This window comes from Dysidea avara, chromosome 4, assembly GCF_963678975.1.
Source record: "Dysidea avara chromosome 4, odDysAvar1.4, whole genome shotgun sequence".
In the NCBI taxonomy this organism is placed as follows: Eukaryota; Metazoa; Porifera; class Demospongiae; order Dictyoceratida; family Dysideidae; genus Dysidea; species Dysidea avara.
In genome coordinates this window covers 11373642-11401039 of record NC_089275.1, presented here as the reverse complement: position 1 = coordinate 11401039, position 27398 = coordinate 11373642, and the positions used below count along the sequence as shown (strand labels likewise).

At 36.3% G+C, this 27398-nt stretch overlaps 2 protein-coding genes across 10 annotated transcripts in view; both read left to right on the top strand.

Annotated features, from left to right (window-relative positions):
* The first annotated feature begins 1551 nt into the window (after nt 1-1551).
* Nucleotides 1552-27398, top strand: part of LOC136253228 (extracellular serine proteinase-like) — a 31551-nt gene continuing 5704 nt past the window's right edge. For 3 of the 9 annotated variants that reach the window (XM_066045856.1, XM_066045857.1, XM_066045854.1), the window contains exon 1: nt 1575-1628. The gene's annotated coding sequence lies outside the window, so the exon portion shown is untranslated. Of the gene's footprint in view, nt 1629-15929; nt 16011-21993; nt 22044-22101; nt 22505-27398 lie in introns of those variants that run through there. The other 6 variants (XR_010700016.1, XR_010700014.1, XR_010700017.1 and 3 more) reach the window with 6 other exon arrangements.
* LOC136253229 (uncharacterized) lies at nt 19517-21986 on the top strand. Its single transcript, XM_066045858.1, has 2 exons — nt 19517-21083; nt 21231-21986. Exons 1-2 carry the CDS (start codon nt 21048-21050, stop codon nt 21627-21629), a joined length of 435 nt encoding a protein of 144 aa, XP_065901930.1. The 5' UTR covers nt 19517-21047; the 3' UTR covers nt 21630-21986.

Sequence of the window (27398 nt, the reverse complement as noted above, 5' to 3'; positions counted from 1 at the left end):
AAGGATGGCACATCTCAGTAAAATAAAGGACAGCCCACATCTTAGTCAACTCATATTTCTCCTTCCACTTATGACTCACAAGCCTCACCCAGCTGTTTTGTAAACAAAAAATTAAAAAATTAAAAAAAAAACTGTAGCCTCCCAGGCCATGTCACCCAAGGAAGTCAATACTTGTAGGGGGTAACACATTTCATAATACTCTTAATTGCTTCTTTGACTGCTCAAGTTGATATAGATGATAAAGAAGTTGAATGGTATGAGTATGCATAATTAGGATACTTCATACACCATGAAATCAAATCTGCAAATACAGACTGCAGGCAATGCTCTAAGGATCGGAGTCAATCACTTCTACTTTCACAAAATGAGTGACATGCTCCAGTGTGCCTTTATTATGACATGAACTGTGCTGGCTTCTTGAAAGTGCAATAAAACACATATATAGTTATGGAAACTATGCCGATCATTTCATCAGTGCTGTTTATACAATCCTAGCATGGGCAAAAGAAGTTTGATCACTAGCTGTGTGAACCATTATACTAGTAAAGCCAACATTATACTGGCTGCATGCTACATTTCTATATGTACGCTAGAACCTATTTTAACAAACTATCCAAGGACATGATAGGAAAAACCTCCATAACAAGGACGTGACTCCATGACATCTTTACATTTGATAGGTAATTCTCTAAAAAATATTGCACCAAAGATGACTCCGAAAATCTGGGTCCCAAAGTGTCTATTGTAGGGAGGCTCCAATGAAACATGAGCTTTTTAGAAGAAAAAAAAATTGACTAGGTTTTGACTGTTGTGTCCTGAAGATCCAATGAATATTGAAGTAAATCATATTCACGTGGAAATGGTTTAGATAGTAAGATGTGTAGAGTATTACATTTTCACCTTGCTTAGTCTAAAGTATGGCTTCATGTTGTGAAGATGGCTACCTGTGTTATTCATGTTCATGTGTATGTGTTGTTTCTATGTGTTTAATAGCCCATCACATTTTATAGATGGTAGCCAGCTAACCAAATTTCCTCACTATCAAACATTCCTTAATAGAGCAGACGATCCATGCAAGTATGGTGACTTCTGCATTTGAAAGCAATAGCCGAGCCCTCAGGCAGCATGATACAAATCTCTTCAGTGATGCATGGATATTAACTTAGAAATTATTCGGGCAAATTTAAAGCCGATAGCTAGCTAGCAGAATAGTGATACAAATCAACAGAGTGTCGGATAAGTACATGTCCTGCATGCTATTTATCAATAGATAATACGTAAGAAGTCATGAAGCCTGTTATCAAGCAAAAGCGTTCTAAAAATTGCTCAGGGGTGGGCGTCGTTAGCCTCTCACTAGTCTCGCGTGCCAGACCGGGTGTGACACAAACCGTCTGTCTGGTACGCGAGACTAGCCTCTCAAGAGTGTATGGTAGTATTTGTTGTGGCATTAGTATCATCCGCTGTTCTGAAAACGTCATTACGAATGCAACGGTAAATCCAGTAGCACGTTCAGTTCCATTGTAGAGCGTTGATATAGAATTCTTTCTAGAGCTCACTCAGTGTGCATTAATACGAATCTTGACGAACGAACGCCTATCAGAGCACGTGCAGCAGTCACTGACTCACTGGTAAGTGAGTGTATTTAATTAAATGACAACTGTGTATGATGGTGTCCCATGAGGTAGCTAGATATCTCGAGTGAGTGAGTGAGGGTGTGTGATGGGCATTGTTAGTGACCTTCTGTGACAGTATGTCATGATGTCACTTCACCATCTGATAGCACTGTGATTGGTGTGGATTCAATTCTTATATTTTTGTGTCAGCCAGGGAGTGTCATGTAGGCATACAAGGCATATCAAAACTTGTGTAAGATATTCCGAATGGGTTATGCCCGTTTCGTATAAAATAACACCGTCCTCTAAACAAGGCGCCATAACTTCCGCGTACTTTGGTTGACGGACATGAAGTTTGGTTTATCAGATTCCTTGATGAAAGGCGGTTCGATTCATGTGTACGTTCTTTGTGTAGTAACGAAGGGGAAGCTAGAAAGGAGCCTTGTACCGCAAAATTTACATGTTCAGAATGCCCGTAAAAACAGGTGTTTTTAAACATATTTCTATAACCTAACCTGTTTAACAATTTGTACGGTTGGAGTCTTATTAAGCATCCTTCGCTACGTAGAATGATACCAAATTTAGCGAGTTTGGTTGAGGATAACAACTTGTAAATTGGGATTTTCCCGGCGAGATAGTTTAATTTTCCAATAGGTTAATGTATGGAGTGCGTATTATGTCATCATCAGCAGTAAATAACTGTCGCTATGGCGACATTTTCCCATTTGTACGGTCGGAATTGGATACAGAAATGCAAGGGCTTTCTTTTATTGTATGGTGTGCTGTAGAAATTTTGTGAGTTAAAGGTTGTAAATTAGTGTTTTTGCGTGTAGTGTAAAGTACATGTATTTTGTATTGACAAGGAATGATGAGATTTTATGATCAGCCTGTTTTACCAAGTTGAGGTTTCAAAAAGGATATTAAACAGATATTAGATTTATTTAATGCATAATTCTTAATTTTTTAAGGTTTAACCCAGTGTTTGAAAACTTTTAATGTTGACCACCTGAAAATGCTTGATTTGACAAATCCCATACATATGTTTTGATATGAGGGGTAGTCACCTCCATACCACCAATTGATGCACTTGCGACTAGGATCAAGATTTAATCAAGTGATCAAGTGGTATTTTTGCAGTGAATCAAGAGATCAAGGTGTCCACAAAAGTGGCGATCAAACACCTTTTAATGCTAACTGGGAAAAACAAGGATTTACTAAACTTTTACAGTTGACGATCAAGAATCAAGGCTCTTGGAAAGATGAAATCAAGTGATCAAGGCAATATTTTGGCGATCAAACTTCTTGATCTCGGTTGCAAGCGCATCAATTGGCGGTATGGAAGTGACTACCCCTTGGCATACAATGTAGGTAGATATGCACTGCAGACAGGGCCTTGACGAGCGAAATTTTAGCTGTGACCTGTGATGCATTTCTCAGTGCTTGACCTGACATGCTTATCAATTGTGGGTTTTTAAAAGTTTTTATTTGACTGTTGACTCCATACAAATTTATAACATTGACTGAAGTCTCCACAGCAAATATCCATATGTCACTCCCTTGGATAGGTATTGTGTCAGCAGTTTGAGAAGGTAGGAGAATTTGAGGCATATTACAGTGAAACCTCTATAATCTGAAATTACTATGAGCGATGACAGATTTTATAGTTCACAACACCAACAGCACATTCAGAACAAGTGATATTGCCTATGTTAAGATGTGCTGAAAAGTATACTGACATACTACTTATTCCATTAGCCTATTTGAGTGGCATTAATAACTCACAATTTTGACTAACATAACTGCCCTATTGGAAGTTTTGTATCGTGATACTTCATTGAAATGGCTGCTTATAATTCTGGTTGATAAACGCCTGTGTTGAAATAGCAGTCTGGCCATGCAAGTAAAGCACGTACCAGGAGACAACAAAGTAAACTCTGCATACTGTTGCCAAAAATGTTTTTTTTAATGTAATGTTTGATTTTTTTCAAATTATTTTTAGCTATGTTGATCACTAATTTGAAGATTATACATTTAACCCAAGGTATTGTACATAGAAATAACATCTATAATGTGAAAAATTACTAAAACAATACCTACTTATCTTCCATTTATTTAGAATCTCTAATCAGTATAGTGGTATTCAAAATAGCAAATGCATGCTTCATTAAGTTTGATAGCATTCCAGGAAGCTGTTTCCTGATATTTCTTATTATAGTATAACTACTCCTCCATAAATGGTGACAATCTATTGTGAGGTGTCTTATAAGCTAAGTTAACTGATAAAGGCAATAATTACACACACAGCTAAAATTTCTTCCAAAGGAGTTAAGCCGGACATGGTATGATTATGTAACAGTTTAACTTGTTTACAGTTACGTACTTCAAGTAATAATAATGTGTATATACTTAGCATTTAAAACTGCATGCATTTACTCATTGGTTGTCAGTGTTGGGCAAGTTACTTTGTAAAAGTAACTAGTTACATATTACATATTACTTGCGACTGAACTATTTAGTTACAGTTACATATTACTCATAAAATAAAGTAACTATAATAATATTACATATTATATTACTTTGTGTCCACATCCTTAAGCTGTCACGTGTGAAATTACCACCTTATCACGTGACATGATTGCGTTGTTGGATAATGTGCAAATCTTGGTTTAAGTAAGAAGCTGGTGAATAAGCTTCATTCAGTAGGCTTCGTTACTTCGTTGTGGCTAAGCGTTACTCATAGGATAAGTAACGAAATTATTAACTTCGTTAGTTGTAGTAATATTATTACGTAATATTAGACTCGTTACAGTAACTATATTACTTAGGTAACGCGTTACATTTGTAAGTAAAGTACCTTGAGTTATATTACCCGTTTTTATAGCGTATTTCGTTATATTACTTAGTTACCACAAAAGTAATAATATTACGTAACGCGTTACTTATGTAACGCGCTACTCCCAACACTGTTGGTTGTATTCACTGACGTTAGAGTTTATACTTATTACAACAATTGGGACCATTCAAACTACATTTCTCACACACTGATCTAATATTGCAAGTAGATATGTAAGCTCTCTGTGGACACTAGTCTCCATAATAAGGACGTGGCTCCATACATCTTTACGTTTGAGAAGGAAATTCTCTATAAATATTGAACCAAAAATTACCCCAAAAATCTGGGTCCCAAAGTGTCCATTGTAGGGAGGCTCACATATACAGATGAAATATGAACTTTTTAGAAAAATAATATTTTGACTAGGTTTCAACTGCTGTGTCCTGAAGGTCCAATGAATATTGAAGTAAATCATATTCACATGAAAATGGTTTAGATTGTAAGATGTGTAGAGTATTACATTTTCACCTTGTTTAGTCTAAAGTATGGCTTCATGTTGTGAAGATAGCTACTTAGCTACCTTACATTTCTATCAGAGGAGATTGGACACGTTCATGTGAGCTATACATTTTCATTGGAAAATCTTCATTTCAAGACAATTTTATTAAAACTATAGTGCATTTGAAAGCTTATGTATTTCTAAATCTAATGGCGTGATAAACCTCAGTCAACCCCGCTGGTAAAAACGCCGGAATTTAAAGCGCCAATAAAATAAAATATGCAAAATCTGTTTTATTGAGGAGGGTAATACAGCGATCTCAGTGTAACACAGTGAAGGGTATGTTGTTGTTTCATTATAGAAAACGTACGTGACAAGTCTGGTGAAGCTGTATGCATCAAATCACAATTTATTAATTTCATCCCAAATCTAGAGTGCTTTTAGACAACAAAGTACATTGCCTTGAAGCTTATGTGAAGGACAACCTGAATATCTAACAAACCCCAGTGAACCCCATGGTTTTTTTAGTTTAGTATTGCAACTATTGAGGGTCACATGAAATACCAAACAAAATAATGCAATTAAGAGCAATATATTTAAGTAGTGCTTAAAGCGCGTCCAACCTCCTCTGCATTTCTATGTGTTATTTTCACCATTTTTGTGATATCCCATTGTCTTCTTGAGACAGTCGATGCAGGTACAAACAGATGTCAATAATTGTATGATAGACAGCAAGATATAGTATATTGTCTGTATAGAGCGACAATAATTGTATAATAGATAGTAAGAAATAGTATATTGTCTATAAAGAGCGACAATAATATATGATAGACAGTAAGAAATAGTATATTGTCTATGAGAGGGATTTTAAAGGAGGAAAACGTATGCTTGAAATTAGGTTTAAATATCAGTGTCATAAGCGTAGTACTGTACAGTTTACTTATATAGGAAATGTCATACTAGTACCAGAGCCTTGTCAAAATATGGTCAAAATTTGTGTTACCGAGAAATTGTATATCCCTCTGAACCTTACCATATTGTAGACTACAAACTATGTGTATAAGGATCTATGACTGCGCATACAGTTATATAAAAATTAGTAATCATTTATAGAGACACTAAAAATATTTGACTTAAGTTTTGAGACTGCAGATATTGTCTGCTTAAATGAAACATAGTTTAGGTATAGTCTGTCATGTCCATAAGCACACTGATGTGTTACTTCAGACATTGTTTACATGGACGAAATTGTTAATACTCACTGTGACAGAATGCAGTGTTCCATATGTTATTTGACATCAGGATTCGGTAAAGAGTCTTGTGTATGTTTATCATTATATTGTTGACGGTATCAAAGGTGGGGCCATAGCAACGACTAGTATTTCTGTCTAGCAATAAATAGTGATAACATCTATTAAAGTAATCGAGACAGTATTTGATGTGATTTGCTCATTCAGTGTTACTAGTATATCCTCCACCTTGCCAATATGTCATGCACACTAGACTCACATATCGCTGTGTTGTAAAAAATAAAATTGTGGTATGGTATCATGTTGCATTTTACTTTATACCTTGTCAATACCCTGTCTTGTCAGCTCTCTGAGTCAGTATTGTGATTCTGTGGCCACTTTTCTATGTGGTTTGTGTATAGTAGTTTCTCAATATTGGCTAGAGACATTTCCAAAAAGAAATTTGAATTGATCACTGTCTTACTACAGACCTGCTAACTTTTACAGAAACAAATCAGAAACTTGACACTGAAAATATATAAGTTTACAGGTAATGATTACTAGAATACCAATATGTGATGATAATTACAAAAGACTGATGCTACAACTACATAACCAGCTACTAGTACATAAAGGGGAATATTATAACAAAGGGTAGAGGGGATTGTCATCATTGTCATGGTAATGATCGGTTTTTCTAATGTAAAGGATGTGCTCATGTTAAAATAATATATTGTGCTGTTGCTAATGATGAAAGTATACCACATGCATATATAATCAGGCTCTCTCCTTATAGTAATGTTCGAAAGTTTGACCAAATTTTTGTAAATTTTAATCTTCACACACACACCACTGAAGTTGACTTTTCACCATAAATAGATAGCCACACCAATACACTGTGTGTTTACACCACAACCATGGCACACACTGATTTGTTCAGGCTGCTTTTTACAGTTGGATTTCAAGAGACATGTGCCAGGAACTGGGAATGCTGTGGCACCTTGGAATGCAACTAGCCAGCTTGGACATAGTCATGAATACCCCTTGGAAAAGTACCAGATGTTTCTACATAAAATTATATTCTTTCACTTTGAGTGGCACAGATAGCCCTGTATTAAGGCCGAATACTCCATACGACCTGCTCAGCCTTTCTGTTGTTTTACTATTGTCTGATAGAAAAAAAAATTCTCATATAGTTCGGTTGTATTAGTACAGTAGCTAGCTTGCTATGAACTAAGTGAGTTAGACACTATGGTTGACTGCATTCACGTTAAAAATTTCACACTTAGCTTTCGGCCTTTCCTAGCTATGCTGGATTGAAATATTTAAAACTGCATATCTTACATTCATGTACATACATCGACGGTTCCCAAATTAGGTCACAAATACTATCTAGTAACAAATCACATGTCAAATCATGTGATAGTGATGTCATGATACTACAGGTAGACACTAGTTGGCTTGGTCAGCCTGCTAGGCTAGCATGGTCACCTAGCAATAGTTAGAGATATTGAATAAGGTTGTTACTATGTGCAACACCCTGTGAACTCCTTAAACAGCCGTTTCACTGTCTGTCTGAGTGATGGTGGTTTCTCACTATGTCAAAGGTTACTGAACATTTATTCTAAACTCTGCTGTGGAGCTATTTTAGTTGTGGCCAAATCAACTGGTTAGTTTGTTGCCAGCATGCTATGAAGGTGTTTTAATGGTTTGAGTGGCATTTGTATGCACAAGTATATATGTACTGAATGCATTGTTCTAGACATTTAAGAACAGAAAAAAACAACACTTTTATTAAATTTTTGAGCATATTAACAGATGGGGGAGTTGTGGTATGTGAAGTGGCCCAGCACAGAGTTGTAAGTATGTTTGTACAGAAAGTTGAGCCTTACTTCATTATGTTGTTGCTAGGTTTCAGTGGCACCCAGTTTTATGTATTGGATGGCTCACAAGCATTGATGTATTGGGGAGCAATACATGAAACAAATCAAGTGTCAAAATTCTCCGACAAATCATATCTGGCTTCTGGTACTTCATGTTATTGCGGTGCAATGCATCACTTCACACAAGACGCTGAGAAAGAATCCCGCCATTTTTGGTAAATCAATTACGAGATCATGTTTGTGATGCCATCAGAAAAGCCAATTAAACTATCAGATAAAAAAATTATTTGCACAAACTATCTCAAAGTGCAGTGGGATCTCTCGGTTGCATCAAATTTTGTATGATATTGTCATTGTTTGACTGCTGAAATAATACCACTAAATATATTAACTCACTGATTGAAGGTGTAATGTCACAAATAATCTTGGTGCCTTCTCTGATGAGTAGATATTTTATAACAAGTAATCTCACATCTATGCCAAGATACCTGTCCATGTGCTTCTTAGATCTTTCGACTTTCTGCTCTCGTTTTTGCTATAAGTATACAAAAGTTTTATATCACTCATTTAAGAAGTTTGGTTTTATTAATGCTAGTATCTTATATTCTGTGAAGAACCCTGTAATATATAGCAGAAAATACATAGAGTGTTATTCACATTTCAGTGACACTCACTAGCTACTGTATGCCATCCAACTACTTATATGATGTATGGTTTTGTATTACAGTGAAGCCAATCACCTTTAGGTGGCTGGTCACTTTGTACACAAATTACACATTTGGAGATGTTTACAATGACAAGTTACCTTGTTATACAGTAACTTGATCAGACAGGTTTTACTGTATTGTGCATAAGGTGCAGTTGAACTTTTCATTGTGGTGATGAATGAGATAAATCGTCAGTGACAATTTGCTGTAATCCTGCTATTTTAGAAGTTTAAAGTGTAGCAATAAATCTCACAAAATTTTGTAGGGGTTGTTAATAATGTTATAAACACACATCTATGAGAGGAATCCTTTTCCTAGACTTGATAAAGCCGAGAGGGAGCCTTTCCTGACAAAAGATGGTCGTCCTCAGACATCAGTCTTCTTGCTGAATAGCAGCTGCCTATACAAAAGATGGCACATCTCAGTAAAAGGACAGCCCACATCTTAGTCAACTCATATTCTCCTCCCACTTATGACTTACAAGCCTCACCCCCAGCTGGTTTGTAAAAATAAAAAAAAACAAAAAAACTACAGCCTCCTAGGCCATGTCACCCAAGGAAGACAACACTTACGGGGTAACACATTTGATAATACTCTTAATTGAACGGTATGAGTATGCATAATTAGGATACTTCATACACCATCAAATCAAATCTGCCAATACAGACTGCAGGCAATGCTCTAAGGATGGGAGTCAATCACTTCACTTTCACAAAATGAGTGACATGCCCCAGTGTGCCTTTATTATGACATGAACTGTGCTGGCTTCTTGAAAGTCATCCAGTGTAATAAAATACATATTTTAAATTAGTTATGGAAACTATGCCGACCATTTCATCAGTGCTGTTTATACAATCCTAACATGGGTAAAAGAAGTTTGATCACTAGCTGTGTGAACCATTATACTAGTAAAGCCAACCTTATACTGGCTGCATGCTACATTTCTATATGTACGCTAGAACCTATTTTAACAAACTATCCAAGGACATGATAGGAAAAACCTCCATAACAAGGACGTGACTCCATAACATCTTTACATTTGATAGGAATTCTCTTTGCACCAAAAATTACCCCGAAACTCTGGGTGCCAAAGTGTCTATTGTAGGGAAGCTCCAATGAAACATGAGCTTTTTAGAACAAAAAATTTGACTAGGTTTTGACTGTTGTGTCCTGAAGATCCAATGAATATTGAAGTAAATCATATCAGTTCACATGGAAATGGTGTAGATAGTAAGACGTGTAGAGTATTACATTTTCACCGTGTTTAGTCTAAAGTATGGCTTCATGTTGTGAAGATGGCTACCTATGTTATTCATGTTCATGTGTATGTGTTGTTTCTATGTGTTTAATAGCTCATCACATTTTATAGATGGTAACCAAATTGCCTCACTATCAAACATCCCTTAATAGAGCAGAAGATCCATGCAGGTATGGTGACTTTTACATTTGAAAGCAATAGCTGAGCCCTCAGGCAGCATGATACAAATCTCTTCAGTGATGCATGGATATTAACTGAGAAATTATTCGGGCAAAATCTGATAGCTAGCTAGCAGAATCGTGATACAAATAGTGATACAAATCTTCTCCCAACAAAACTTCTTTCACTGTTGATGAGTCGATGGTTATGGCTTGTCTGCTTGCTTTCCCTAAAGGTACTAGCCCAGGAGCTTCAAAACTTCAAGCCCAGCATTTACTAGATGCAATTGCTGGCAGCACCGCGCCAGCTGCTAGGGAATGTTTGCTCTCTCTGACTCGTTTCATGAACCATCTTTTGTCAGGAAAGGCTCCCTCTTGCTTAGCTCCTTGGTTGTGTGGTGCCCCTTTGACTGCTTTACTTAAGAAAGGTGGTGGTGTTCGCCCAATTGCTGTAGGTGAGGTCATACGTCGTTTGGTGAGCCGCCTTTGCTGTCTTGCTGTTCGCCCTTCTCTTCCAAGTGTTTTTTTGCCCTATGGTCAAGTTGGTGTAGGTATTCCTGGTGGTCTTGAGGGTGCTATCCACATCACTCGTCATTTTATTTCTACTCATGGTGCTGATGACTCTTTAGCTTTGTTGAAAGTGGACATGAAGAATGCCTTTAATGAATGTGATCGCTCTGCCTTTTTCACTCGTGTGTCTGAAGATTTTCCTGAGATTTCTACCTGGGTGAAGTGGTGCTATTCCCAACTGGCTGAGCTTCGCTTTGGCAATAGAAGGCTTTTGGCTTCTTCCGGAGTGCAACAGGGTGACCCTCTGGACCCTTTGCTTTTTTCACTTGTAATTTTACAGTTTATTGATGCTGTAAATCTCTGTGACTTTGTAGAGTTAAATCTTTGGTACCTTGATGATGACACATTAGTTGGGAAGCAGTCTTCTTTATCATCTCTTTTTGCCACTCGAGGTCCTGAGATTGGACTACATTTGAATCTGACCAAGTGTGAATTATTTTGGCCTTCTGGAGACTTCTTTCGCAATCTCCCAACTGACATCAAGCGAGTAACAAGTTTGGAACTGCTGGGTTCTCCTCTTTGGGGTGATGACATTTTCTTTAATGATTTTCTTTCTTCTCGAATGGACAAAGTAGCATTAACTCAGGAGAAACTTTCTCTGTTAGATGACCCACAGGTAGAACTCCATCTTTTACGTAGTTGCCTCAGTAGTTGTAAAATTATTCACCTCCTTCGCACTGTGTCTTTCACCATCCTGAAACCCTTTCTTCTTCAATTTGATCATAATCTTCGTTCCTGCCTTGGTAGGATTATACAGTGCAGTCTTTTCGACACTTCTTGGAGACAGGCATCTTTGCCTTTTCGATTAGGAGGCCTGGGGTTACGTGAAACTGTTTTTTCTGCTTCACCTGCATTTTTGGGTTCGTGTAACAGTGTTCGTGAATTAGCCTCCACCCTTCTTTCTGTTGATATTAATCAGCTCAGTTTCCCTAATGAGGAGGATGCTGCTACCTTACTTTCAGAATCGGGTATTTCCAGTGGTCATTTACTTTTCTCAGCCTCTCAGAAGGACCTGCAAGCTACATTAGACAAACATTTATTTGATGACTTATTTGCATCCTTTGGCATTGTGATCAAGCTCGTTTGACTGCTTTGTCACACCCTTCTGGCACAAGTAGTGGCTGGCTCAAAGCTATTCCTCGAGTCAGTCTGGGTTTGGCTATCCCTGGGCCTGAATTTGTTATTGGATTACGTATATGGTTGGGTGTTTCTTTGTTTCCGCTCTCTCCTTTGTGTACCTGTCTTTCTACCATCGATAACTATGGTGACCATCTGTTAGGTTGCTCTCAAGGCCCAATGAGAATACGTCGACATGATGCTCTGGTAAACATCATTTATAATGCCCTTTCACAGGATCACCCTGGGGTTCTTAAGGAACAGAGAGCTTCTTATGATGATGGGTTGTGCCCTGGCGATGTTTTTCATCCTGACTTCCAGCATGGTCGTCCAGCTTACTTCGATGTCTCCATACGCTGCACCACTCAGCCTGCTTTTATCTCCTCTTGTGTTTCATGTGCTGGGGTGGCTGCTGCTGCTGGAGAGGTTGCCAAGGATAAGAAGCATTTGGCAGCTGTGGAGAAGGTGGAGTCAGATTTCATTCCTTTAGTTGTGGAAACATTTGGAGTTTGGACACCTTTTGCTCTAAAAACTTTACAGAATATAGCTGACCGTACCACTCCTCGCAGCGGTGTCCCTCGGAAAGTTGCTAGAAAGAACTACTGTCTGTGCAACTGTGGTCCAACAATGCTAAGATGATCTTGAGGTACTGGGCCCTTCAGGGCTCGGATGATGATGACAATCCCCTTTTCCCCCTGTAGCTAGCTGTAGTTTATGTAGTTGTAATAGTTGTTTGTAATTGTAATAAGTTATTTTAAAATTTCCAAAAAAAAAATAAAAATCAACAGGGTGTCAGATAAGTGCATGTCCTGCATGCTATTTATCAATAGTAATAAGTAAGAAGTCATGAAGACTGTTATCAAGCAAAAGCGTTCCTACCGCCCCTAAAAATTGCTCAGGGGCAGGCGGCGTTAGCCTCTCACTAGTCTGGGAACTGAATGCATTGTTAGTGACCTTCTGTGTCAGTTCTGGCTACATACTGTCAGCATGATATGATGACATATACTGTCACTTCACCATCTGATAGCACTGTGATTGGTGTGGATTCAATTGTTATATTTTTGCTTTTTGTGTCAGCTAGGGAGTGTCATGTAGGCACACAAGGGGTAGTCACCTCCATACCACCAATTGATGCACTTGCGACCGGGATCAAGATTTAATCAAGTGGTATTTTGCAGTGAATCAAGCAATCAAGGCGTCCACAAAAGTGGCGATCGAGCACCTTTTAAAGCTAACTTAGGGAAAAATGAGAATTTACTAAGTTTTTACAGTTGACCATCAAGAATCAAGGCTCTTGGAAAGATGGAATCAAGTGATCAAGGCAATGTTTTGGCGATCAAACTTCTTGATCCTGGTCGTGAGTGCATCAATTGGCGGTATGGAAGTGACTACCCCTTGGCATACAATGTAAGTAGATATGCGCTGTAGACAGAGCCTTGACGAGTGAAATTTTAGCTGTGACCCGTGATGCATTTCTCAGTGCTTGACCTGACATGCTTATCAATTGTAAATTATTTTATTTGACTGTTGACTCCACACAAATTTGTAGCATTGACTGAAGTCTCCACAGCAAATATCCATATGTGGATAGGCATTGTGTCAGCAGTTTGAGAAGGTAGGAGAATTTGAGGTATATTATAGTGAAACCTCTATAATCTGACATTACTATGAGCGATGACAGATTTTATAGTTCACAACACCAACAGCACATTCAGAACAAGTGATATTAAGATGTGCTGAAAGGTATACTGACATACTATTTATTCCATTAGCCTATTTGAGTGGCATTAATAACTCACAATTTTGACTAACATAACTGCCCTATTGGAAGTTTTTGTGATACTTCATTGGCATGGCTGCTTATAATTCGAATTGATAAACACCTGTGTTGAATAGCAGTCTGGTCATGCAAGTAAAGCACGTACTATGAGACAACAAAGTAAATTCTGCATACTGTTGCCAAAGATGTTTTTTTTAAGTAATGTTTGATTTAAAAAAAATTATTTTTAGCTATGTTGATCTCTACTTTGAAGATTATACCTTTAACCCAAGGGATTGTACATAGAAGTAACATTTATAATGTGAAAAATTACTAAAACAATACCTACTTATCTTCCATTTGTTTAGAATCTCTAATCAGTATAGTGGTATTGAAAATAGCAAATTCATGCTTCATTAAGTTTGATAGCATTCCAGGAAGCTGTTTCCTGATACTTCTTATTATAGTATAACTACTCCTCCATAATTGGTGACAATTTATTGTGAGGTGTCTTATAAGCTAAGTTAACCGATAAAGGCAATAATTACATACACAATTAAAATTTTCTTCCAAGGGATTTAAGCCAGACATGGTATGATTACATAACAGTTTAACTTTTTTTACAGTTACGTACTTCAAGTAATAATAATGTGTATATACTTAGCATTTAAAACTGCATGCATTTACTCATTGGTTGTATTCACTGACGTTAGAGTTTATACTTATTACAACAATTGGGACCATTAGAACTACATTTCTCACACACTGATCTAATATTGCAAGTAGATATGTATGCTCTCTGTGGACACTAGTCTCCATAATAAGGACGTGGCTCCATACATCTTTACGTTTGAGAAGGAAATTCTCTATAAATATTGAACCAAAAATTACCCCAAAAATCTGGGTCCCAAAGTGTCCATTGTAGGGAGGCTCACATATACAGATGAAATATGAACTTTTTAGAAAAATAATATTTTGACTAGGTTTCAACTGCTGTGTCCTGAAGGTCCAATGAATATTGAAGTAAATCATATTCACATGGAAATGGTTTAGATTGTAAGATGTGTAGAGTATTACATTTTCACCTTGTTTAGTCTAAAGTATGGCTTCATGTTGTGAAGATACTTACCTAGCTACCTTACATTTCTATCAGAGGAGATTGGACACGTTCATGTGAGCTATACATTTTCATTGGAAAATCTTCATTTCAAGACAATTTTATTAAAACTACAGTGCATTTGAAAGCTTATGTATTTCTAAATCTAATGGCGTGATAAACCTCAGTCAACCCCGCTGGTAAAAACGCCGGAATTTAAAGCGCCAATAAAATAAAAAATGCAAAATCTGTTTTATTGAGGAGGGTAATACAGCGATCTCAGTGTAACACAGTGAAGGGTATGTTGTTGTTTCATTATAGAAACGTACGTGACAAGTCTGGTGAAGCTGTATGCATCAAATCACAATTTATTAATTTCATCCCAAATCTAGAGTGCTTTTAGACAACAAAGTACATTGCCTTGAAGCTTATGTGAAGGACAACCTGAATATCTAACAAACCCCAGTGAACCCCATGGTTTTTTTAGTTTAGTATTGCAACTATTGAGGGTCACATGAAATACCAAACAAAATAATGCAATTAAGAGCAATATATTTAAGTAGTGCTTAAAGCGCGTCCAACCTCCTCTGCATTTCTATGTGTTATTTTCACCATTTTTGTGATATCCCATTGTCTTCTTGAAACAGTCGATGCAGGTACAAACAGATGTCAATAATTGTATGATAGACAGCAAGATATAGTATATTGTCTGTATAGAGCGACAATAATTGTATAATAGATAGTAAGAAATAGTATATTGTCTATAAAGAGCGACAATAATATATGATAGACAGTAAGAAATAGTATATTGTCTATGAGAGGGATTTTAAAGGAGGAAAACGTATGCTTGAAATTAGGTTTAAATATCAATGTCATAAGCGTAGTACTGTACAGTTTACTTATATAGGAAATGTCATACTAGTACCAGAACCTTGTCAAAATATGGTCAAAATTTGTGTTACCGAGAAATTGTATATCCCTCTGAACCTTACCATATTATAGACTACAAACTATGTATATAAGGATCTATGACTGCGCATACAGTTATATAAAAATTAGTAATAATTTATAGAGACACTAAAAATATTTGACTTAAGTTTTGAGACTGCAGATATTGTCTGCTTAAATGAAACATAATTTAGGTATAGTCTGTCATGTCCATAAGCACACTGATGTGTTAAGAAGCAATATGCTTGTTGTTACTTCAGACATTGTTTACTTGGACGAAATTGTTAATACTCACTGTGACAGGATGCAGTGTTCCATATGTTATTTGACATCAGGATTCGGTAAAGAGTCTTGTGTATGTTTATCATTATATTGTTGACGGTATCAAAGGTGGGGCCATAGCAACGACTAGTATTTCTGTCTAGCAGTAAATAGTGGTAACATCTATTAAAGTAATTGAGACAGTATTTGATGTGATTTGCTCATTCAGTGTTACTAGTATATCCTCCACCTTGCCAATATGTCATGCACACTAGACTCACATATCGCTGTGTTGTTGTAAAAAATAAAATTGTGGTATGGTATCATGTTGCATTTTACTTTATACCTTGTCAATACCCTGTCTTGTCAGCTCTCTGAGTCAGTATTGTGATTCTGTGGCCACTTTTCTATGTGGTTTGTGTATAGTAGTTTCTCAATATTGGCTAGAGACATTTCCAAAAAGAAATTTGAATTGATCACTGTCTTACTACAGACCTGCTACTTTTACAGAAACGAATCAGAAACTTGACACTGAAAATATATAAGTTTACAGGTAATGATTACTAGAATACCAATATGTGATGATAATTACAAAAGACTGATGCTACAACTACATAACCAGCTACTAGTACATAAAGGGGAATATTATAACAAAGGGTAGAGGGGATTGTCATCATTGTCATGGTAATGATCGGTTTTTCTAATGTAAAGGATGTGCTCATGTTAAAATAATATATTGTGCTGTTGCTAATGATGAAAATATACCACATGCATATATAATCAGGCTCTCTCCTTATAGTAATGTTCGAAAGTTTGACCAAAATTTTGTAAATTTTAATCTTCACATACACACCACTGAAGTTGACTTTTCACCATAAATAGATAGCCACACCAATACACTGTGTGTTTACACCACAACCACACACTGATTTGTTCAGGCTGCTTTTTACAATTGGATTTCAAGAGACATGTGCCAGGAACTGGGAATGCTGTGGCACCTTGGAATGCAACTAGCCAGCTTGGACATAGTCATGAATACCCCTTGGACAAGTACCAGATGTTTCTACATAATTATATTCTTTCACTTTGAGTGGCACAGATAGCCCTGTATTAAGGCCGAATACTCCATACGACCTGCTTAGCCTTTTTTGTTGTTTTACCATTGTCTGATAGAAAAAAAATTTCTCATATAGTTTGGTTGTATTAGTACAGTAGCTAGCTTGCTGAACTAAGTGAGTTAGACACTATGGTCGACTGCATTCATGTTAAAAATTTCACACTTAGCTTTCGGCCTTTCCTAGCTATGCTGGATTGAAATATTTAAAACTGCATATCTTACATTCATGTACATACATCGACGGTTCCCAAATTAGGTCACAAATACTATCTAGTAACATGATAGTGATGTCATGATACTACAGGTAGACACTAGTTGGCTTGGTCAGCCTGCTAGGCTAGCATGGTCACCTAGCAATAGTTAGAGATATTGAATAAGGTTGTTACTATGTGCAACACCCTGTGAACTCCTTAAACAGCCGTTTCACTGTCTGTCTGAGTGATGGTAGTTTCTCACTATGTCAAAGGTCACTGAACATTTATTCTAAACTCTGCTGTTGAGCTATTTTAGTTGTGGCCACATCAACTGGTCAGTTTGTTGCCAGTATGCTATGAAGGTGTTTTAATGGTTTGAGTGGCATTTGTATGCACAAGTATATATGTACTTAATGCATTGTTCTAGACATTTAAGAACAGAAAAAAACAACACTTTTATTAAATTTTTGAGCATATTAACAGATGGGGGAGTTGTGGTATGTGAAGTGGCCCGGCACAGAGTTGTAAGTATGTTTGTACAGAAAGTTGAGCCTTACTTCATTATGTTGTTGCTAGGTTTCAGTGGCACCCAGTTTTATGTATCGGATGGCTCACAAGCATTGATGTATTGGGGAGCAATACATGAAACAAATCAAGTGTCAAAATTCTCCGACAAATCATATCTGGCTTCTGGTACTTCATGTTATTGCGGTGCAATGCATCACTTCACACAAGACGCTGAGAAAGAATCTCGCCATTTTTGGTAAATCAATTACGAGATCATGTTTGTGATGCCATCAGAAAAGCCAATTAAACTATCAGACAAAAAAATTATTTGCACAAACTATCTCAAAGTGCAGTGGGATCTCTCGGTTGCATCAAATTTTGTATGATATTGTCATTGTTTGACTGCTAAAATAATACCACTAAATATATTAACTCACTGACTGAAGGTGTAATGCCACAAATAATCTTGGTGCCTTCTCTGATGAGTAGATATTTTATAACAAGTAATCTCACATCTGTCCATGTGCTTCTTAGATCTTTCGACTTTCTGCTCTCGTTTTTGCTATAAGTATACAAAACTTTTATTTATATCACTCATTTAAGAAGTTTGGTTTTATTCTGTGAAGAACCCTGTAATATATAGCAGAAAATACATAGAGTGTTATTCACATTTTAGTAACACTCACTAGCTACTGTATGCCATCCAACTACTTATATGATGTATGGTTTTGTATTACAGTGAAGCCAATCACCTTTAGGTGGCTGGTCACATTGTACACAAATTACACATTTGGAGATGTTTACAATGACAAGTTACCTTGTTATACAGTAACTTAATCAGACAGGTTTTACTGTATTGTGCATAAGGTGCAGTTGAACTTTTCATTGTGGTGATGAATGAGATAAATCATCAGTGACAATTTGCTGTAATCCTGCTATTTTAGAAGTTTAAAGTGTAGCAATAAATCTCACAAAATTTTGTAGGGGTTGTTAATAATGTTATAAACACACATCTATGAGAGGAATCCTTTTCCTAGACTTGCAATCTTTGTATTTTGTTATCTTTTCTGCTAATTCCTGTTTGTTTTTTTTGTATTGACCTGCCAACCCAATATTCTTGTCTATGAAACAACCAATAAAGCTGCAATGTGACATAGTCCCAACACTAGTACTGTCTGGTTCATGCGTTCTATAAATTATTAGTGTTGCATAGCAATGGGCATAAGACAACATCTTCATCAGCTTATCTTATGCTTATAAAGTTGTACATGTCTTGTCTTTACACATATCCCAGAGTACATGATTATGTTAATTTGACAAGATTTGCCATGACAACATGTACTTTTGGCATGAAGATTTTATGATTGGTCAATTTGGTTGCTAGTTGTAACAGCCTATCCTAGATACTATTTAATATTACAAGCAATAGACTGACTATATATCTGATTTTATCCAGCTGGTAGCAATGTGTACAAACCCAACTGGCTGGTGTAAATAATTTTAAATGTCTGGCCTAGAGAATGTTGTGTACACAGAGACTGCTGATGTTTTAGGCTTCAATACATAACTGACTGCTAATTCTATCAATACTATATACACCTTTAACTGAACTTTGGACTTAATACTTACATACATTTGATTAGCTGAACCTTGCTCTTAGTATGTAAGGGTACTTAATGTTGTTATCTGTTGTGAATAATTGCACTCCATTCTAGAACAATAAAGAAGTTTAGCTGGTGCTTGTTTATGCTGTGGTTATGGTATGTTTGCCTTTGTCTGTCAACAGTAGTTATGTTGTGTTATGCAATGGGTCATGCTAGTAGTCACTCAGTTTCTTCATTTCTTGTCAACAGTGAGGACAGGCAGTGGCTCATTTGTCTCTTGCATTGCCTTGTTTCCTTCGAAATGACCAATGGCAGGTGGTACAAATAAAGGAGGTACCATCATGCATTGATCAAGCCCTGCTTAAAATTGATCCCCATTTGGTATGATCTCGGGTTTCTTTATACCAAAATGGCTTACCAAAATGGCTTGCCTACTCCACATTTCATCAGATCCTGACAGACCTTGGCCTGTCTACACAGTTTAGCACCATCAGCAGAACACTTCTGAGGAAGTCAACCAAACAACGGCTTCTTGGGTCAGGTATTTGGGCAATGTGTTCTAACCATCTCAATCTATACAGCATGAGTAAATCAACAATAGACTCAGTGATGCTAGCCAGCTAAACACACACACACACACATGCACATGTACATTGGGAACACAAGCCTAATTTTGTGCACTACTAGTAAAATTTATAATAGCTATGTTATTGCAGTAATTTATTACAGTACTGCACAAGTGTGCAAGAAGACCTTCATAAAAAAGCCACCTTGTCAAAACTAATCATAGTTACTGTATCTTACATAAGACATAGTGAAATAAGAGTAAAAACATCATGCATCATCTACTAATACAACTACTGCAGCCACATTGTATTTGTGACTGCAGAATGTGAGGTAATAGACATTGTGGTACTCATGATGTACCATATAGAGAGAAACTTTGGCGAATAGCAAGCTAAATTGCATTTAGTGAAATAAACTTTGGCTCGATCTATAGCTATAAAGATGTTAATCTCAGGTGCTACGAATAATTGATGGGTTAAAACTTTGGCGAATTTGTAGCAAATCACCGAAGTTTTCCTCAGCCAAAATTTCCCACTATACAGTATGTTCCCATTTCTGTCTGCATATACAGTGGTTATGTTGTGTTATGCAATAGGTCAGACTATACAAATGCTTTACTCTACCTTCTTATGTGTTGTTCTTAGTTTTGATTTCATGAACTGATTTTTGTCTTAATGATTTCATAGTATTACTGTATGTGTAACTGCAGTAGTAGATGACAGTATAATTGCATGACGACAGATCATAAAATTTATTTCCCTTTTTATTAGTGCATGGTGTTTATAAAAATCAGCTAAACTTGTGTTCACAGTATATAATGCTGATACTATACTCAATTGTTGCTTAATCTTAAGGTAAACGGCAGCTTTTAACTTATGTATATAGTACTTGTTTAGTTGGAAACCATAATTAATATTAAATTTGGAAATCTAATTTTGGTGTAGTGAATCTTGTTGAAAGAGACTGAAATAAAAGTGATCCCGCCTATGAGAGAATGTCTTGTTTAATTAAAGTGTACTTTAATATACTTAGGCAATGAAATCACGTAGGTTGTATACTATCTGTAGATACTGAACAGTGAAACCTGTTGGGTTGATTGGGGACTTACCTATACATATATACTGAAACATGTCTGCTTGTGTTGCTCATTCCTGTCGATTTGTGGTACGCAATGCATTCTGTACTTGTAGATTTGAAAATGTTTTCTGCATGTTAGTACCATTTTGAGTTGTGACTCTTGTGATCCAATGGGCTAATGCTTGCAGTATTAATGGTGTTATTACTGTCAACACATTGGTAAATTCATTGCAGAAATGGGATTCAAAAGACAAACAGACATTGGGTCAAAAGTCACAAGAGGCACAACTAGTTTCTGGATCGCATGCTGTTAGTAGAAACGGTAAATCAAAGAAGGGCCATCTTAAGAAACATTTGAGTGAGGCTGATATTAATGAACACATTAAAGAAGAATTTGTTGACCTTAAGACTAGTACAAGAACTGAGTTACCAGCAGAACAACAACTAGTAGAGTCATCAGAAGATGATGAGCCTCCTGAACATTTCTCTCTAATGGATACCAAGAAACAGGTGTTGATAGAAGAACAGAAAAAGCAACATCTCGCAAAGCGTGTATCTGTGACTACACTTCACTATATATATACCAAAATAAGTAAATCTAATAAAAGACGTGCCCTGCATGTTGCTTTATAAGCTGCAGTATTCTAAGTTGTAGATGGTAAAGTAGCATCAAGTGCCGAATTGCGACTTATTTAGTAGAATATGCATAGTCATGGCACAAAGATGTTTCAGTATGTGTATTTTAATTGCAGTATTTGTATACATCTATGTAATTCTACATACAATAATTTTGTCCAATTACCGCTTCAAACATCACAAGGATTCAACATGTACTTAATTTTTTTTTAAATTGTGTTTTGTACCAAGTACAGAGAGGGGTGTATGCTTCAGTCTGTCATTTAGACTACATTTAGTGTACTACAATTAAGATTAGGTGTGAATGTCATGTAATAATCATTACCTTGGAATTTACATGCTTTCTGTTTCATGTTGATAGTGTTAAGAATTAAACGTTGAAGACACCAGAGAAATGACGAGCAACAGAAGGCACGTAAATGTTTATTTATCCATATTGAAAGCATTTTCCTGTTATCTGTTTTTATAGGAGGAAAAATTTTGCAATCCTTTCACCAAACTGCCAGATGACATCCTTGCTCAAGTATCTTTAAACTAGACCTTAAGGTATGATTGTTCCATAAGTACATACACACAGTAAGGTATAGTTTTAAACTTCACTTGTTTTCATGTATTGTATTCCTCAGAGAAGGATATCATGTCTCCAAACAAAATAATTACAGGGTCACACAATTGTTTCTATGATGGTACAAGCCTATTAAACATAAATGTATATTTGACAGTTTTATAGATATGAGTCATTTTCATATGGTAACCCATGCATACATAGAAATAGTGAAATGCATTAACTCTACTTGTGCAAGAAAAGAAACTACGTTTCTTAAGGTAGGGCTTGCAAATATACAGGAATTTGCTTTATACTACCATACTTGAGCCTGGAATCCATAAGAACTGTAATTTAACAATTAAATTTTAAGTGATCTATTGTTAGCTACCATATATTACTAAAGTAGGTATTGTAGTTAATTAAGTGATGTTATGGACTCTGTTTGGTATAATTTTCATTGTTTCAGTGCTTTTGTGTTGCTACAGTCTATTCTATCATTTCAATTTCAAATTTGGTTTTTTTTGTATTTAATGTTCAATACAAACTCTCAATTCATGCTTTTTGATTTGAGTTTTCTACATGGTATAGCCTATGCATGAAATGGCTTGTATTTTACACAGGTTATTTCATTGTTAAGTCTTTGAGAGCTGCTTATCACGCATACGCACACACACGCACGCACACATCCATACATGCACACACACCGGTTCTTAAATCAAGGTGATTTAACTGCTGAATTATTGACTATAGGAACATCTGTTTGTAACCTTACGTTATGTTACCACACATTATATCAATCATTGACTGTTCTCAGTATTTACAGTTGTTCAAATTAAATTTCATTAAACATTATGGCAGCACTGATATTAGTGATCATGGAGGTTTGCACTTTCTCACATAAAAAAATATCACCCTAAAACCATCCTCACAATACATACCTTCATGGCACCTTGGCAGTATCGATTAGGTAGAATCAAGCACAAAAGTATCTTCAGAGTGGCCAAACACACTTCTGATAAGTTGGTACAGATTTTTTTTTTGTAAAATAATTATCTAACACAATTTTCTACTGACTAACTAACTGCCTGCGTGATGCCCTCAGCCATACATAGCTTAATATGGCTAAGGCTATGGGCTTGATTTTTTTCACTAGTAGACGTCGCTTCAGCCCTACAGGTGTCTTTGGCATACCGCAGTAATACAATGTACACATCATGGACTCATCTTTGTCCTCCTCTGTGTCCCATTTCTACTCACTGACAACACAAGACATCGATTCACAGTAGCCAGTGTACCCTACATTTGTAATGGAAATCATCTACTTTCTGTAGTGACTGTTACTGATTGCAAGGCACTTCTCGTATTGTATACAATATATGTATGTCTAATTAGTGGTGACTTGAGTAATTATTCAGTTGTGAAAATACACCCTCACACAACTATGGAAGCATTCCTAGTACTTCACTAGTTTTACAGTTGTGACCATTTTATGCTACATATCTCTATTGTGTGTATATAGTTACTATGGTACCATAATACAATTTTATGTAGGAAATGCTATAACTGCAGGTGTAAAACAGTTGCCATGAAGCCTGCCAAATTTTAAAAAAAATTCATGTTGTATTACTTCATTTGAAGGGGACCCAGACTTCCTGATCTACTTATAACCATTGTACTTAGTTAGCAACCAATTTCTTATGGACACATATAGATCTATATAGCAATAAATTTAACTATGCACATGATCTTCATGTGCTTAACAATACACCCACATGATAGTTTACAGGTTTTGTAGACGTGAATATGTCAATCTGCAGTTAATGTATTTGGCGACTGTAAAAAGATGGGATTAGAATCTATGTAGTGGACTTCGTAATGGTTACTAAAAATTTAAGTGAATGTGTCCCGTAATGATAAACACCGTATAGAATTGACATCATATATATCTCACGACTAATAAGCACAGTACACTGCAGTTATTCTTTGTTAACACTTTTGCTGAATGTAGGAAGAAGAAAAAAGGGAAAACTAAGCCACCCACGTATATCATGTTAAGTACTGGTATTGCTTCTGCTTATACTGCTGTAGTCACTACACAAAGAAGTAGTATAGTGTACGGGCTAATGAAGTAATTAAAACCTACTAACTGTTGATTATTGATATATGTCCAGTTTCACTTAAAATATATTTTTGAGATTTATTTAACAGTTTATCTTATGTGTGAGAAGCATGCTTATGAACAGTTAGCAGGTTTTTTTATGAATAGGTTTTTGTTCTACATATGCTGAAGTACAACATGTACTAACCAGTATGCTGTGACAGAATTTTTGCTCTGTCCATCATTTTCTTCTGTGCTAAACAACGTTATCTGGACTGTAAAAAAATGTTTAAGTGTTTTAATGTTTGATATTGACAACAGGTCTGCTGTAATCAATAACAAGTCCCATTTTGGTGACCACTTGTACCCCGTCCTTATCATTATCTTCTTTTCATATTCCAAATAAGCCTCAGAGAGGTATGTAGAGGTATATATGCCAATCACAGGTCTAACCTGCTTGCTTTTTGGCGAATGCTTGTACCCTGCCCCTATCATGTGTTGTCTGCTTAATCCAAATAAGTCTTGTTATTGGCATTTTGGCTTATGTGCACACAATTCATAACAAGTCTCAGACGTCTAACTTATGTCTATATTAGTGGGCCATTGTACTTTGTCCCTGCCTTATTTTCAGTATGTAATCCAAAAGAGTGATGATGGTAAACAAAATGTTCAGATTGCAACTTTGCGTAGCAACCTATGTACAGTATAGTTATGTAAGAACACTTAAACAGCAAAGTGGATTATTCTACGACAAGCATACTATTTTTCATTCATACATATAGATTCATTAGTCAAAAATGTCTTCTGAACTTTTCCAGTGTCATCTTTTGTGCTAAACAGCCATATCAAATGTAACAGGCTGAGCAAAAACCCACCATGTTTACACTTTCTCAAATTACTTCCCATTATGTCAGAATTCCAAGGATGCTTTTTAAAGGTAGTCCCTTGTCACTGATCATCCTGCCTGTGCATATGAGATTATCCAGATACTTTTCCAAGAGGTACTTGTTATTGAGTATCTTGGGATATTCCTATTTACATATCACAGTATCCCAGGATTTCTGAGGATTCCTTTCCAGAAGGGCCAAACATCAGTATCCAGCTAGAGTCCTGTGTGTGTCCAAGTATTCCATGGGTCAAGGTAATGTATACAAGGAATTTGGGTTGACACAGAATTGTATTGGCCAATAATACATTAATGGTAACGTCTAATAATAACTATATAGACTTTCAAAATAATGGACAACTAGGATTTTTTGTTATAAATATTGAAGTCTCATCAAAATGCACAATTATGTGTATAGTACAGAGGACGCATATGTGTTAGGGCTGAGCGATACTGCCATTTTAGTATCACGATCGATACTAAAGCCACTATTCACGATACTGAATAGTTCACGATACTTACAAATAAGTCAATCATAGCTGGTGCTACATAGCATATTGCTCAGCATTCTTGCAGGAAGTCCTTATAGGTGATAGCAAACTAGCCACTATCATCCTTGTTTACAGTAACAGTTATTGTAACACATGCTTTGAGGTTGTTATGGTGTTCACACCTCTCTGCAGGGGAAACCAGATGGGTGGACTTTATCATTTCCAAGGATTCTTAGCCTAGTACTGCATAACAAATGGATTTTTAATGACAGTAATGTACAGTCATGGTATCACGATAGTTAATAACAAAATATTGCGATATCGATACTTTCAAAATATCGCGATATATTGCTAAAACGGTAGTATCGCTCAGCCCTAAAGTGTGTATCATACAGTATGGTAGTACTGTATAGTAGGGACCACAAAAGTGTCACCAGCCTCACTTTTCCTTGACGATGATGAGGCAGTATTGCTTAAGTAAAACTAAGCCCAAACAAACCTTCAGATCGACCTGAAATTCTTTCAACAAGTTGCTACAGAATTATTTCTAGTAACTGACTGATCATGACTGAGTAACTGACTGATTCCTTCAAACAAGCATAACTCAATAACAGCTAAGACTATGGACTTGATTTTTTCACTGTTCGATGTCACTTCGGCCCGAGAGGTGCCTTTTGGCATGCCACAGTATGCACACTGCATGGACTTACCAGTGTCCTCCTTTGTGTCCCATTCATCTTTGCTGACAGCGAAAAGTGTCAATTTGGCGGTAGCATGTAATGGCTTCCCTTCATAACGGAAACCATCCATATTTTTCATAGTGACTGCTTTAATTGTAGAGGTGCTTTTCGAACAGTTCTTGAATCATACTGCTGTGTAACAGGTTGAACATAGCTGACAATGAAACATAATGGATACTTCACTTTTCAGACAATAATTGATACAACTGGGGTGTGCAACACCTTTTTTTCTTTTGATGAGTATACGTGGATTGCAGCGGTGCTTTTTTAACAGTTCTTAACTCATAGGGCAGTGTAACCGGTTTAACATAGCTGACAACAAAGCGTAATGGATACTTCACTTTTCAGAAGATAATTGTGATATAGCTGGGGCACACAGCACCACTTCTTTCTTTTGATGTGGTATGCATGGGTTCACCAGTCATAATTATTATTTTACAAAAAAAACGTTAACAAACAAGTACACAAAAAGATTGGAATTTTCAACTAGAGTAGGGACCATACAGTAGTACATTGATGAAAAGTACTGAAACAAGCTGGAGTAGTGCATGATATTAAATCACAGTAAAACAATAAGAAGTGTTATATCCCTACTGTGCATTTCCATTATGGTATCATGAGCACAGTAGGGATATAACACTTCTTATTGTTTTATTGTGATTTAATATCATGCACTACCCCAGCTTGTTTCAGTACTTTTTATCGATGTGCTATGGTCCCTACTATAGTTGAAAATTCTATTTTTTTTGTGTACTTGTAGTAAGTACCCATCATATATTTCAAACAGCCCCTCTGAAGGATACGTACATACATAGAAACACAATACATAATTATACAAAACATACATAACTGAGATGCATTCAATCACAAGTCTTGACATTAGTACTTTTGTAACAAGTACACAGAAAAATTTGGAATTTCCAACTAGAGTAGGGACCATAGCACATCAATAAAAAGTACTGAAACAAGTTGGAGTAGTGCACGATATTAAATCACAGTAAAAC